Below are 15,986 nucleotides of genomic sequence, written 5' to 3'. Positions count from 1 at the left end.
AAAATTGCATCTGAAATCACCTTAACACTTTTAGAGCGGGACTATTTATTTCATAGAGCTGTAAGAAAACTTTCATATTCAGTATTTTATAACTTTTTAAAAATTCTTTTCTAAACAGGTCATTTTTATTTTCTGGAAGGGCAAAATGATGCTCTGCTTTGCGGAAATAGTTCTGATGCTGGGTAAGACCAACTTTCATCATATTATTGCACTGTGTACAAATTAGATAATTAGATCCATGTTCTTTAGATGTGCAGTTGGAGGGGGGCTATATTTTGAGTGACTACTTTCTTTCACATAAGAAATGCTAGGATTTACACTGTGATGAGGATTTGTGTTCCTGGTCAGAGCTCAGTGGATTGGTTAGATGAGCTTAGTCTGCATGAATGAATCAGTAATTTGATATTAGAGTAGCTCCTGCCTGGATGAGAAGTAACAGACACAGCAGCTGGAAAATGCATGTTATTTCGCAGTTCCAGCTACACATATGAGTGCTAACAGGCTCAGACAGTGGGGAAAATGCTGACATTGACATTAACGTTACAACATTAAGAATTAAAGAAATTATTTGGAATATTATGTTTTAGAAGCTTAGATTAACCTTTTGACACTAATTCTTATGTGCCTTTCCTGCTCAATTTTTCTAGTGTCCTTTAAAATCATTTTCTATTAAAAATCACAACTGCTATTATTTCTAGTCTGATTATCTAGAGAAAAATCCTCTTTTTAATCCCAATCTTCTCCTGGACATTCCAGGTGGTAATATTAAAATAACTATATAAGGTAACACCCAGTTTGTCTTTGCAGGCAGTGCCCAGAAGGATATACATGCGTGAAAGCTGGTAGAAACCCCAATTATGGCTACACAAGTTTTGACACCTTCAGCTGGGCTTTCTTGTCACTATTTCGCTTGATGACTCAAGACTTCTGGGAAAACCTTTATCAATTGGTGAGAATTTTTTAATGCAAAATAGACTAAATATGTTTGTACCAATAATGCAAGAGGCCTAGAATCAATTTTCTTATAATATCTTAATATTTACTATATGAAAACCAGAGATTTTTGTATACCTATTCTTGCTTATAAATGTATTCTTATTTCCAGACACTGCGGGCTGCTGGGAAAACATACATGATATTTTTTGTTCTGGTGATTTTTCTGGGCTCTTTCTATCTGATCAACTTGATCCTGGCTGTGGTCGCCATGGCCTATGAAGAACAGAATCAAGCAACCATGGAAGAAGCAGAGCAGAAAGAAGCAGAATTTCAACAGATGCTGGAACAACTGAAGAAGCAACAAGAAGCAGCTCAGGTATAATTTATGGTGTAGTAATGCAGAAGTGTATGGAAATAATTTTACCCTGTTGGGCTTTCAACAACAGAACTAGCTTAGAGATACTCTATTCTGCACTAAAGACATTGTACTGTGAATGAGCCAGCCATAATCAAGAAAGAATATTCAAAACTAGGTATACATGATTCATTATGTTTTTCTTAGTCTAGTGTCAAAAATACAGTCTGTTAGGCTTCTGCATTTAAAAACTACTCATGAAAGATGGAAGAAGGCTATGACCAACATATATCTTGAGTCCATTGAGTGATAAATATTAGAAAAAATTAGGGAAAGGATATCCTATGAAAAGTGTTAAGATCCAGTTCGGACTAGAAAATCTGTATAAGTAAATTTAGAAAAAACATGATGCCATGGTTTGCTCAGTGACACAAATTCATTCTGTAACATGGCAGGCAGCAGCGGTGGCAGCAGCAGCAGTAACAGCATCCGCAGAGTCCAGGGAGCCCAGCGCTGGGGGAGAAGCAGGAGGGCTCTCAGAAAGTTCCTCAGAGGCATCAAAATTGAGCTCAAAGAGTGCAAAAGAGAGGAGAAACAGAAGGAAAAAACGAAAACAGAAAGAACAGTCTGGAGGAGAGGAAAAAGATGAAGATGAATTTCACAAGTCTGAATCAGAAGACAGCATCAGAAGGAAAGGTTTCCGATTATCTATTGAAGGCAATAGGCTGACATATGAAAAGAAGTATTCTTCTCCACATCAGGTATTGCATATAGTTATTTTTAGTAGAAGCATACATTTAAAGCATCATTGGCTGTTACAACCTATGTACTGTAATATGACCCTACTGCCTAAAGAAAGGAAACACTGAGATTTTCATTACACTTTATTATTGTTGCTAGTGCTTGAGAGAAAATGCTGTAGCTGCTAGATTGTCTTGTAAAATAACACGGAGAATTAAATGTAACCTCATATCTCTAGTCTTGTAATAGGGTTGTTTAAAAATCATATTAAAATATTCTCTGATGGATTTTGGGGGGAGGGTAGAGTGATTATATATTACCTAGACTTATTAAAGTGCTACGGTATTTTTCCATTATGATAGCCTCATATTTTCCTCCTGCTTCAATGATGTTTGGAGGCTGGTTCAATATGTGCAGGATGCTGCATACATGAAAGAATGTGCCTGTATAGACTCCCTTTTTTTTCTTGATGGGTATTGTGCAACTATTCTACTCAGCAGCTCTAGCTGACATTGGGAGAAAGGAGTGCTCAAAATTGGTTTTGTTTAAGAATCCATGAACAGTGGTATTTCTATCTGCAAAATACACATATAATGAAATACACGCAAAAATTTCACAGCAGCATTTAGCTTCTGGGAAAAATGGTTACTCTCATTTAAGAAAAAAACTGCCTACGCTATCCTAATAACAACGCTAACTTTGAAGGTTTCAGCTAATAATCACAAATTTTGTTTGCCTGCAGTCTTTGCTGAGCATTCGCGGCTCCCTGTTTTCCCCAAGGCGCAACAGCAGAACAAGCCTTTTCAGCTTCAGAGGTCGAGCAAAGGATATAGGATCAGAAAATGACTTTGCCGATGATGAGCACAGCACTTTTGAAGACAACGACAGCAGAAGAGATTCTCTCTTTGTGCCGCGCAGACATGGTGAACGGCGCAACAGTAACATTAGTCAGGCCAGTAGGTCATCCAGGATGCTGGCCGTGTTTCCAGTGAATGGGAAGATGCACAGCACTGTGGATTGCAATGGGGTGGTTTCCCTGGTCGGTGGACCATCAGTTCCTACATCGCCTGTTGGACAGCTTCTGCCAGAGGTGATAATAGATAAACCACCTACTGATGACAATGTAAGAAAGTTTTAAATAGCTTAGGCATGGTGGCCTTTTCTTACTGCACCAGCCAGTGTTTTCTACAGAATGGAACCCTTGCCAATGCTTCCTGGTTGGTCAAGCTGTGAATGCTCCTGCATCTTGTAAAATCTTTAAAAAATAAAACAGCTAAGATGATAGGTTTGCAACCTAAGCATTTACTTACAAATACTCTCATAGCTAACAAATGCAATTCGCAGTTTCCAAGTAATAAAATATTAACTTACTTACACATTCATAAAAGCACTATGCTTTTCTATATTACTGTGCTATACTTTATGTTTGCTGATCTAAAGGTCTATCTGTCTATGGTCTGCAAAATCATAGTTACTATGCAATTGAAAATAGTATAAAAAACGTTATAATATAACTGCAGTCAATATGATGCTGCTATTATCACTTTATCAAAATTAGCATTATTCGCTAATTTTGATAACATTCTTCCTTATCAGCCCTGTTGAAAATGTAAGGAAGTTGTCAATTCTTTATTCTCTTTCACTTCTCATTCCTATATATTCTTCCATCCGTTGCTGGTGCAGTTCTGTAGTGTAGATAACAAACGGTTCATTGGAAGATCACATTTCAATACATACTTCCAAAAATACAAATGTCTGTATGAACATACGTGCAGCACATATTGCTGCCATTCTCTTACCCTATACAAGGTAAGAGAAGACATCTCAAAAAAATTTCTTGCTTAGTTCAAAGTTGTCTACTCACATTACTAAAAAAATATTAGCATGAGGAAGCATGAGGAAGTCAGACTTTTCTTACTTTAGCTAGAGTTTGCCTAGGGGAAAAGACTATTATGTTACAAAACCCAGAATATTCTGTCAGCAGGAGCAAGGAAAAAAATTACTGTTTGCAAAAATTTAATACAATATTTTGAACTCAATCCTTTTCCATTTATTTAAATCATTTTTCATAGCTTGAAGAAAAGAACTGTGAAAGTTAGGTAAATGAACTCTCTCAGTCTTGAACAGTAGGTAACTATTGCCTCATTCCTTTTAAAAATTATTTGAAAGATACTAAAAAGTAAGAAAAGTCTGACATGGTAATAATTGAAGTGCACGAAGCACGTATCCAAGCGAAGACATTAATAACAGGGTTCTATATAGTATTTGCTTATCTCATTTCTCCAAAATGGTCTCACCTTTTATTGTTCTCTGTATAGGGCACCACTACAGAAACAGAAATGAGAAAGAGAATATCAAGCTCTTTTCACGTTTCTATGGACTTCCTGGAAGATCCAGCTTTAAGGGAAAGAGCGATGAGTATTGCTAGTATCCTCACAAACACTGTGGAAGGTATGTGCTATGCATAGCTTAATATTTAATACCTGTTTTTTCCAATGGACTTTGGAAAAATTGAGTTGAAATTTAAAAACTGATCTAAACTAGCCTAACTGACAGATGCAATCCCACAGACAGACACATATTTATCAGGAAACCTAAAGTTCTTTATTCATTAAGGTTATTACATAAGTAAGCATTAAAGTTATTACATATGTAAGCATTTCTTTCTCATTGTTTTGCCACCACCTACCTCCTGTAGTCATCAGAACTACAGAATTATGTTTGATGGTCATAACTGAGTGGATGCTTATGCACAGTAATTAAAAATATATTATTGCACACAAGAAGGCCACTGAACATTTTTCAAATATTGTTTAAAATATGTACGTATTTTTAGCACTTATATTTATTCAGTTACTCTTTAAAGAAGTGCTATTCAAGGTGATAAAAATGTTTTTTTCTTGAACTAGGAATGAAAATTGTATTGAAAATTTTTACCTAAACACCACAAATTTCAAAATAAAAATATTTACATAATTGAACAGTAAGTGGGAGGAACAGGTTGAAGTGTAATCAAGGAACAATTAAATACATAAAACAAATCGATGCCTAAATTGATACTGATCAGCATAGTGATTGGAATACAAAGAAGTTGTGCTTGATAGATAAGCTTTGAAGAAAATAAATACATTTGATAGCACTTTTCAAAGACTTTCTTGAAAAGCCCTGTAAAAAAGGGCTTATAGGAGGTTAATCGGTACCAGTACAGGTTGACAACTTGACTGGTACAATTCATATAGGATTGAGGAATGTTAGAGGAATTACATAGTTACCTGTATGAACTTTCTTTTCCTACAGAACTTGAAGAATCAAGACAGAAATGCCCACCATGTTGGTATAAATTTGCAAATATTTTCTTGATCTGGGACTGCAGTCCGCATTGGTTAAAAATAAAACATATCGTCAACTTAGTCGTAATGGACCCATTTGTTGACCTGGCTATTACAATTTGCATTGTTTTAAATACACTCTTCATGGCTATGGAACATTATCCGATGACCGATGAATTCAATAACGTACTTTCAGTTGGAAATCTGGTAAGTAGGTTGTGGTTTTCTGTTCATGATTTGGAAGGAATTATGTCTGAAATAACTGAAGGAAAGAGTTTTATTAGCTTTTTTTCTTTTTACTCTTTAGAAAGTAGATTTATTGGACATTTATTGGCCTCCAGATATGACTATGAGAACATTTTTGGAAATTTCACTATCATCCCTGGCTCATGTAACTTAGGATACTGTAAAATCAATACATTGCAGTGTTCTGCAAAGCCAAATTAAAAATTTTAAAAAATGACACCAATGCTGCATTAAGTAAAGTCCATCTTAAACAGAAGTTGATTTGCCTAACTACTAAACCAGGGAATGCATTACTTCCATGAAAAAGATACTATGCAAATAAACGTAGTGTTACTTTTTCGATCAATACAATACAAATCTTTAAATTATGAATGTCTTTTTAATTGCTGTTTCCTCAGGATAGGTTTACAATAGCTAAAAAAAAACCCCCAAAAACAAAACCAACCCCCCCCCAACATTAAAAAGCAATTCTAGAATTTTCTTCTGTAAAAGACTTTTTACGTGGATATGTGGATTGTTTTCTTTATATGATTTATGTAAAACTATGAAAAATATCCTGCAGTACTTTTTCCTCTTACAGTTTTTTATATTTTTTTATCATCAGATAATTAGTAAGATATCTTTTCCTCATGTTGTCAACTATATTTTCTCCCTTCTACTTCAAAAAGATAAATTATTAAAGAATTCAGGAGTTAATTTGTTGTAGCTCTGATGCTTTTGAACTGACAGGTTTGATCACATAGAAGTATCTGCAGCTGCAGTCCTATTTTGTCTCTTATTTTAAGAATTGATTCCTTATAATGGGAATTTTAATAATCCTTGTTTTGTAATGAGGAAAAAAATGCCTCAGATCATGTAACTAACTACAGGATTTAGAAGGAAGAATTAATAGATAAACACATAGCTGGTTTTCATATACTTAAAATAAGGGAAACTCTGAATCTGAGTTTCCTAGTAAAATGTAAAATCCTGTATTGTAGCATTTTATAGCTTTGTTTTTCAACCAAGAAAACGCCATATAAGTCTTGGTGTCCATTTGGCTACAAAGGGAGTGCAAGACAACCTGTCTATAAGCACCATGGTCTTCCAGTCTTAGGCTCCCTGACATAAACCCCTTCTGCAATACAGAGGCTCTCAGGGTTCACCTGCTCCAGGAGTTCCACTTTAAAGCTCCTTGAGAACCTTACTGTCCTGATCGCTAGGAACCTAAGTCAGCATTTCAGCCTGTATTTATTCATTCCTACTGCTTCCTCAGTGGTTCCAATCCTGTAGCTTAAAAAATAGTAACCTTTCCCTCTCCAATGTTTGTATCTGGAATGTATTTAAAGACTGTAATAAAATCTATCATCTTGAGCATTGGTGTTCCTAGGCAGAGCAAGTCAGATTATTCTCTTTAGCTGTCCCATTTTCTGTTCAGCTTGCTTGAAAATGGGTTATCAAAACCAAAAAAAGAAAGCATTTCAGACCAGGGCTCAGGCAGCCTTTAATGGTGGCTTTAGTACATCTCTATCCTACAGGAAATTCTTCTAAGACTTCTCTCAAACCTACTCAGGGTCACTACCTTGGTGGCTCCTAAATATGATTCCTACTCCGTTCAGCATAGCATCCCATGATAAGAAACCATTACCAGCAATATCATGTTTAAAATGCATTCTTAAATGCTCTTTCATTCCTGTCATCAAAGTGATTGAGCCAATCAACTTCACTGAACTTACTGTCAACACCCAGGGAGAAGTTCCTCAGCTTTAGCACATTGTTGTATCTCAGTTGCTTCCCATACAGTATAAATAATTGCATCTCTGTTGAACTGAATGGGATTACAGCAGGTTATACCAGCAAACGAGCTGCCCCTCTGGAGTCTTAGATTTGGCCTCATTCATGCTGCTGCATACTGTAATTAGTATACCAAGAAAGATGTTATACCATGTAATTTCTTGGAAAGCATTCTGGTTTATGTTGTGAAAATCAAATCTGGGATATTGTCTGCACAGTACATGAGAAAGTCCATATCCTCATAGAGTTGAAATTGGATGATAAATGTTATAAAACAGAAATTTATGTAACTTGATTAGTATAAAATTTAATTAATTGAAAAAATTACTTGGTTTGTATGGTACTTGTTAAGGGAAGGTGGGCATAATAAATCACTACAGTACACTGAACTATTTTTAAGTATCAGTTTTGGATAAGATATTGCAGGTACGTAGCTTGGATTAAAAACCTAGAAAACAGCTAAATCTGTAATATTGCATTTCACAATGAAATAACAAACTGCATTTTGAATTCAGGTCTTCACTGGAATCTTCACAGCAGAAATGTTTCTCAAGATAATTGCAATGGATCCTTACTATTATTTCCAGGAAGGGTGGAATATTTTTGATGGTTTTATTGTAACCCTTAGCTTGGTTGAGCTTGGTCTTGCAGATGTGGAAGGACTCTCAGTTCTTCGATCATTCAGATTGGTAAATATACAGTAAATATACATCAATTGCACTGATTTTGCAATAGGACTTCATTAAAATAATGTAATTTTTTGCCTTAAAAGTTTGCTTGATGTTTGCCATGATACTGATCCTGATGTCTCTTTCATTAGTACAAACCCTTATTACTTGTGGTATGTTACTGTCTTCAACGGGAATTGACAGAGATCAAGATAAATAGATAGCAGTGGGTGCCTTGGGCCTATTTCCATGTATTTATTGTATATACACACTTTAAATATCCTGCTATGCAGAAACAAATCAACTCACCAGATGTATTGTGCTCTGATTGGCATCCTGGGAATAGATCTGCTCTGCAAATACTAGTAGAAAAGTGGCCCAGATGATTTTAACAGATGAATCCTAGATTTTAAATTCCCTCTAATATGACTGGTAGCTTCTTTGGCCTTCAGTAAAAACTATGCTTTTAGGACATCAAGCTCTAACTTCACAAAATTTTGTTGACTGAACCTTCCATTTTCATGCTTTTAGACAAGAGGATACCTTCTGAACAGTCATACTCAGGGCATATTTTGCAGTAATACCCTTCCACAAATTAACTTTAAAATATCTTTATGTCTTTCTTGCTGGTTGTCCTAACAACATTTTTCTTTTCTTCCAGTTACGTGTTTTCAAATTGGCAAAATCTTGGCCAACACTAAATATGCTGATAAAAATTATTGGTAACTCTGTGGGAGCTCTGGGAAATCTGACCCTGGTGCTGGCCATCATTGTGTTCATTTTCGCTGTGGTTGGGATGCAGTTGTTTGGGAAGAACTACAAGGAATGTGTCTGCAAAATCGCAAGTGACTGTGAACTTCCACGCTGGCACATGCAAGATTTTTTCCACTCTTTTTTGATTGTATTTCGGGTGTTGTGTGGAGAATGGATAGAAACGATGTGGGACTGCATGGAGGTTGCTGGCCAAGCCATGTGCCTTACTGTCTTCATGATGGTCATGGTGATTGGAAACCTAGTGGTATGTAATCAAAGCGTTAGCAAAAAATTATTTGGCAATAGAGTGGGCTCAATCCTGAAGTGAACTAAGTGCTCTGGCTCTGCTTCAACAAAGCACTTACGCAGGTGGTTTCAAGCGATGCTTCAAGTTAAGCTTAAGAGCTTTTTTGGATTGAGAACAAAGTATCCTGCAATATCAAAATCCTAAGAATGTTAGAGTGAGCACTTAGTCACATTCTTAATTTGTCTTTTGGCTCTTTGTAAATATTTTATGCTTCAAATAATTTTAGTTTATGGGCTCTTTATAAACCATTTGCTGTGGATTTTTTTATTATTTATCCTGTATGATTAGTCACCTAAATAATCTAATTTCTGCTGTGTGATGGGATAAATTAAACTTTTTAATGATGCTGAACAGCAAATCTGTTATCTCCATTTTTAGATTATAAGATTTCGCACCAAAATATTTATATACTGTGGGGATTTAAAGACATATTTACAGATATTAGTCAGGTGTAGGAATATTTTGGAATAGTGAACAGGACCTAAACAAAATTTTAAAAGGTCAGTTTTTTTATGGAGAGGAGAAAAAGTTTTGAGGGTGCTTTTCTTTGGTTATGGTGAATTATCAGGATTTCAGTCTTCAATGTCACTAATATGACAATTTTTAATAAAAGAAATGTTCTTTGTCGGGATAAAGAAAGTCTAGAACATCCTTTTTTTATCTTTCTGCAGGTACTGAACCTATTTTTGGCCTTGCTCTTGAGCTCATTTAGTGCAGACAACCTTGCTGTGACAGATGATGACAATGAAATGAATAATCTCCAAATTGCTGTAGCAAGAATGCAGAAGGGCATAGATTATGTGAAGAGAAAAGCACGCGAATTCATCCAAAAAGCTTTTGTTAAAAAACAAAAAGCTTTAGATGAAATCAAACCACTTGAAGATCTGAACAACAAAAATAGCTGTATTTCTAACCATACAACTGTGGAACTAAGCAAGGACCATGACTATATTAAAGATGCAAATGGAACAACTAGTGGCATAGGCACAGGCAGCAGTGTGGAAAAATACATAATTGATGAAAGTGATTACATGTCATTCATAAACAACCCAAGCCTCACTGTGACAGTGCCCATTGCTGTGGGTGAATCCGACTTTGAAAATCTAAACACAGAGGAATTTAGTAGTGAATCAGACCTGGAAGAAAGCAAAGAGGTATTTAGATATTTTGTGCATTTCTCTCTGATTTTTTGAGTATTTTTTGTTTTTTTTCAGCATAAGCCAGAGTATTCAGTTCTTGATCATTTGTTATTTTGACATTTCTTTGTACATGGGCATAAATGAGTGTATAAAGGAGGGTTTAATTCTTGATGAACAAAAGTGTGAGAAAGGGTTAAAAATTACAGTCTCCAAGAGGAGATAAGAGGTCAGGCAATGGGAGACCAAACTAACCCATAAGAACTGTTTACGGTCCATATGGTAGTTGCAACAACTGGTAAAGTAGGGCAGTGCCCTAGCCACAGCCTTATTTCACCAGAAACTTTTGTTTGCCTCCTGTAACAAGGGTCCCATGAGGAGTGCCATACCTCATCTCTCTGCCACTCAAAAACTCTCCCTCTGTGGGATTTTTTTTGTGAGTGGGTATAAACCAGAAAACACAGAGATAGTTTATGTATTTCCTTTAGACACTGCAATTCTTTTAGATTTTAAAACTGTCAGCTCTTCTAGACCTAGAGTCCCATAAAAAGAAGTTTTAACCATAGACGCTTCTATATACTTCAAATTCATTTAGTTGTTAAAACTGAAAAGTAGTATCAACAGACAAAAATATCTCATGTTGTTAGGGAATGCCAAAGCAGGCTATAGATATAGGGCCTTGTTGAGAACGGTATTTTTAAAAAACACATTAAGGCTATAACTGTTCCTTTACATGACTTTTTGTCTGTGGCTATTCTAACAAGATAATTTACATCGATTTGATAACATAATTTGCAAAACAACTACACCCTCAGTGACTTAGCTTGTTGACATTTTAGTCAAATCAGAAAATTATCTTTCCAGACACTCAAAAAAATTAATTTTCTGGCTTGAGGAACCTCAACCTTAAACTAGCTAGTTTGCATTCTGGTAGCAATCCAGTTTCTTTGTGGGATAGCTCATCTTCCCCCCCACTGCTGTATTGCTAACAATACTTCAGACACCTGATTTTAGGCTAGCAGAATTCTGTACTGCTGCCACTTCAGTGCGCATAAGCCTTCTGGTGTTCTTAACAAAAACCCAGTGTTAAGCTAAGCGCAATCTTTGGATCCTCCCCCGGGAAAGGAGACCTGTACAAAGCAGCCTCTCCCCATGGCAACGTATTTCAGAGACACTATTGTTCCCATTTCCCAGTTGATACCTGGAGCATTAACATTTCTTTTCCTGCTAAATACTAGCCAAAAATTTGGCTTTGACTCAAGCTTCTGAACCACTGCCACAGTAGAGGTTATAAGAATGTATTTGAGCACATTATGAACTTGCCCCAGCTGGAAGAATTTCTAAATAAAACAACATTTAAACAAAGACCCATTGGAGAATAACAACCACTGGTCATCTACTCTCCCCACAACTACCTTAATGCTGGCCAGTGCAGTCCAGTCTTCTAACCCATCATAGAGCAGGCAGTCAAATGGAGTGACACAAGCCGGTTTACGACAGACCAATGGGGAATAGATTCAGTTTAGGAAAGCTTTCTGTAACTGTGCTGCTACCTGTAGGACCAGGGTTACCTTTTATCCCATTGAGAAAGTAGTATGACACTTGGGCCTTCCTCCAGCAGCTCTGTCACATAGTTTTCAGTGGGAAATCCATCCAGCAGTGCTGTTTTGGATCTGAGTCTACCACCTTATTTTATATTGACTGCTAGTATAATGGGACTGTAGAAAAGAAATGATAAACACTAGAAAAGCAGAACCTTTGAATTAGCTGAGTTTTTTGACGCGAGCCCACTTAGAAAAGACTGTATGGATCCCCTACTTCTCAGGCCAGAAGGCACTAACAGGTGAGTTCCAGCTGGCTTCAGACCATGTTGAGTTTTTCAGCACCATTCCTGGAGTTTTACAGTGCTGTCCAGGATCCTTTTTTGCTGGTTGGGTCAGCTCTAAAAGCAGTGGGTTTCTGTGGGGGTTTTGGTTGGTTGGTTGGTTTGGTTTGGTTTGGTTTTCAGCTGGGTACTCTTTTCTCCTTTAGCAAATTAACAAATTAATAATCTTAAAATTATAAATTAATTTCAAATAGATTAATTTTAGTGTGCAAAAAGTAGCTGACTAATATTACAGAAAACCTGCTTCTTAGAGGAAAATAGAAATAAAATGAAAATTTTTTTCTCAAAAACAAAAAAGCTTTGGAAATGTTTTGAAAAGTATTTGCAGAATTGTTTTGAAAAGTGGTAAACCATACTGCAAAGGATGATTTGTGAAAATTGGATTACTAGAAGTATACGGTATTTTTGTAAAAATATCAGACAGGCAACTCTGTCATGTAATTTGGAAAAAAACCTCTATAAATTGGTTCTTGTGACAATGACAGAGCCCGAAACTGGATACATCAACCCGTTTTCCTAATAAAGTTGCAACATTGTTCTTCCAATCTCTGTAGTCACCACAAGATGAAATTAACTAAAACCTGGCTACTTTAAATATTACAATTTTATTAAGCACCATGCAACTCAATATCAGTGAGTCTTGGAATTGTTACTGAAAAATGGACTGGCTGCTTCTTTAGTAAGAGCTCTGTTGTTAGGGTTTGGGCACTTTTTTGTCCTCAATATCAAAAAGCCTGCTGCAACCTAGCATTGATGAAGCTGTATTGCATTTATTCCGTTATTTTGTTTACCTCTACATCCTTAAATATGTTTCCTTCACAATTTTTACCCAATCTTAGCCATGATACCGACCAGCTAGATTGCAACTGGTGTCCAGCTGCACGTTACAACACTTTTAGAATTTTTAGGATGAGGATTAGTTTAAGTGCATTCAGTTTTTAAAAATTTGGTTTCTCTCTCTGTACGCTCATTGTGTTATTGAAAATGTAATTAGGTTATAAAACACAACCTGATGTTTTATGGGCCACCCTTAAGCTACTTCAGCCTTGTTGTATGCAGCTTCTCCCTCACTCTGAGCTAGACTTCCAGCAGTTTTAATCTGGACTTGCAGACCTCTAAAGTGTATCCTCTGCTGATCTTTTTGCTTTATGCTTTTTTTCCCCTCATTCCTCTGAGCTCCCACCTCATTTATATAGTTATATTTAGGCTCTTACCTGCTTTTCAGTAGACGCTACAGATTCCTGGATACATATTTAAGCTTCATTATTTCTATGTAGGACAAGAGATCTTTGCACTTATGGGTAGTTGTGGTCATAAATCTTTGCAGGCTTAGCATCATCACTCATATTTTTCAGTTTAAAGCATAATTTTGTTTAAAGCCTTATCTATCACTGATACACCTTCTATTTAATGGATCCATACAATGCAGAAGGAAAACCAACGGTTGTACAAATTCCATATACGTTTATCAGCAATTTACTTATGTTGAATACTAGAACATTCAAAAACATAGCAGAATTCTTTACTTATTCTGAACACAACTAATATTTGCCTTAAAAATATTTACTGTGCATTTGTGATGCTTTTTTTTTCCCTTTACAGAAGTTAAATTCGTCTAGTTCATCCGAAGGTAGCACCGTTGATATTGGACTTCCTGCAGAAGAACAACCAGAAGCTGAACCTGAAGAAGCCCAGGAGCCAGAAGCCTGCTTCACAGAAGGTGTTTGGAACAAAAATTATAATACTTACTAATAATACTTATTCATTAAATATGGAATAGTTATCTATTTAAACTAAGTATTAATATTTGTGTATTGAATTACTCTTTCGTTAATGTTTAAATATGATTATTAGCAGTAGTACTTTTAGACCATAATTTACCATATGGATACTGATACCGCAATTGTACTATATACCAGGTAAACGATTAAGAAAACATTTTATCAGAAATTTATCATTACTTTTAAAATAAGAAAAATATACTACCGGAAATTTTATTTTATTATGAACTACTATACTTTCTGAGTTTAGTTACAGTCTCTTAGATAATAAAAGAACACACTAGTTTTATAGCACTCTTCATAGATATCTATCAAAGTGCTTTATAAAGTATACATTACTGAAACAGCTGTTGAACAGTAAATAAAAACTGCACCTGGATGGTCTTGTGCAAAACACTAAAAGAACCTTCTACAAATTGGCAAAAAGAGAAGGAAGAGCCTCTGTGTGCCACCTGGGGCAAGAACAGTCTCACCTGGTGAACTCATTCATCTTTCATGCTTCCTTCTATTGGCCCTTTTACACAACTCAATAAAACAAGAATCTGGTCATAAACTTTATTTGCAAAGGCATTTTCTTGTGAGACACTTTAGGGATGTGTGCATGTGAAGGAAGTGGGGAAAGGAATAGGTTTAAAACAGTAAAGTAAGGATACAACTGCCATTTTTGGTACCCGTAAGCAAAAGTTAGATTTAGAGTTTGGAAAATGCTACTGTCAGTGCTGGGGTTGGGTTATTTCTGGACATGATAACAGACATTTGTTTAGAAATTTACACTGAACTAGTAAGAAATAGTACTGTGACAGGCAGATTTGGCAAAGAAAATACCATTATTAATTACTAGTATTTTTCTACCCAAATGGAAGAAGAAACAAAATCAAGTCAGCAGCTAAATCATAAAAGCTTAAATAAATTAAGGGCACAAGTTAGAGAAGTTAGCTGGGACTGAAAAGCTCAGAACTCAATAGGAGGCCTAGAATTTTTCATACAATAAATGCAACATTGTCTGAATTTAGCATCCCAAACAAAAGAAAGTACAATTTAATAAGACTTGCCTATATCTTACTACCTAAACCTACTATAGATTTGGATGAGTTTGTATGTTTTTACTCATACTTTGTATTTTGTAATTTGGCTTCATGTTCCATGGATGTTCCATGGACTTTTATCTTATGGGGTGCACTGTATTGAGCACTTAGTTCTTGATAAATGAGAAATACTTTCTTCTTAGTTGTTCATTTAATTCTAAATTCCAGATGTTTCAGTGCTAAATTTTTTTGCTTTGAAGAAAAAGAGGGTCATCTAGGTGTAAATCTATTGGGTTTTTACTAAATAGCACACCTTCTGGAAAGGTAGGATTGTATCATTAACAGAATGCATAATCAAAATTAATGCAATCCAACAAAATCTCTCCCCCATTACATACACTGTTTTAAAGGCTGTGTACGAAGGTTCAAGTGCTGTCAAGTAAGTATAGAAGAAGGGAGAGGAAAGCAGTGGTGGAACCTTAGAAAAACCTGCTTCAAGATTGTCGAACACAACTGGTTTGAGACTTTCATTGTCTTTATGATTCTCCTCAGTAGTGGAGCTCTGGTAAGTAAAAGATGAACAGAGTGTCACAATGTTGTCAGATAACTTCCTAAAAGTTGGCTCTTCAGACATTGTTTTAACTTAGTTTTCTCTGCCGGAAAGAACACACAATTCTATGTTTTCAAATGACAGGGCTAAATTTTAGTCAGGCCTTTGAAAGAATGGTAGAAAAAGTCTCTTCTCAAAAATGTGTCGAAAAAAGAGCAGACATAATTGGTTAGAGAGCTTAACTCCTTTGCTGAAAGTGATAGTGATACGCCTGAAGCAGGGAGAGAGACAACATAGGAAGAAAAGAACATACTTTGTTATTTGAGTTTGCTCTCTAGTTTTACTGGTGTTTACTCATGTAACTCAGGGAAAAGAACTGTCACTGATGAAAAAAAGAAGAGTTTGGAAGTAACGGTAATGGCATAAACAGCTCACAATACCTTGCAAGAGCCAGAGTCTTACACACTCTTATAAATGTTATGTGCTAGAACAGCAAGAAAG

General features: G+C 35.8%; 1 protein-coding gene across 1 annotated transcript in view; it reads left to right on the top strand.

Annotated features, from left to right (window-relative positions):
- Nucleotides 1-15,986, top strand: part of LOC104317982 (sodium channel protein type 1 subunit alpha) — a 101,661-nt gene that overhangs the window by 51,547 nt on the left and 34,128 nt on the right. Inside the window, exons 8-19 of the mRNA XM_069781296.1 lie at nucleotides 119-182; nucleotides 808-949; nucleotides 1,106-1,312; nucleotides 1,747-2,052; nucleotides 2,775-3,155; nucleotides 4,351-4,483; nucleotides 5,330-5,568; nucleotides 7,896-8,069; nucleotides 8,710-9,066; nucleotides 9,780-10,262; nucleotides 13,732-13,849; nucleotides 15,346-15,500. Of these exons, the coding sequence (XP_069637397.1) occupies nucleotides 119-182; nucleotides 808-949; nucleotides 1,106-1,312; nucleotides 1,747-2,052; nucleotides 2,775-3,155; nucleotides 4,351-4,483; nucleotides 5,330-5,568; nucleotides 7,896-8,069; nucleotides 8,710-9,066; nucleotides 9,780-10,262; nucleotides 13,732-13,849; nucleotides 15,346-15,500 (2,759 nt within the window). The remainder of the gene's footprint in view (nucleotides 1-118; nucleotides 183-807; nucleotides 950-1,105; nucleotides 1,313-1,746; nucleotides 2,053-2,774; nucleotides 3,156-4,350; nucleotides 4,484-5,329; nucleotides 5,569-7,895; nucleotides 8,070-8,709; nucleotides 9,067-9,779; nucleotides 10,263-13,731; nucleotides 13,850-15,345; nucleotides 15,501-15,986) is intronic.

Source organism: Haliaeetus albicilla, chromosome 4, assembly GCF_947461875.1.
Source record: "Haliaeetus albicilla chromosome 4, bHalAlb1.1, whole genome shotgun sequence".
Lineage (NCBI taxonomy): Eukaryota > Metazoa > Chordata > Aves > Accipitriformes > Accipitridae > Haliaeetus > Haliaeetus albicilla.
Note: the sequence above shows the minus strand (reverse complement) of the source record. Positions and strands in the feature narration are given on the sequence as shown.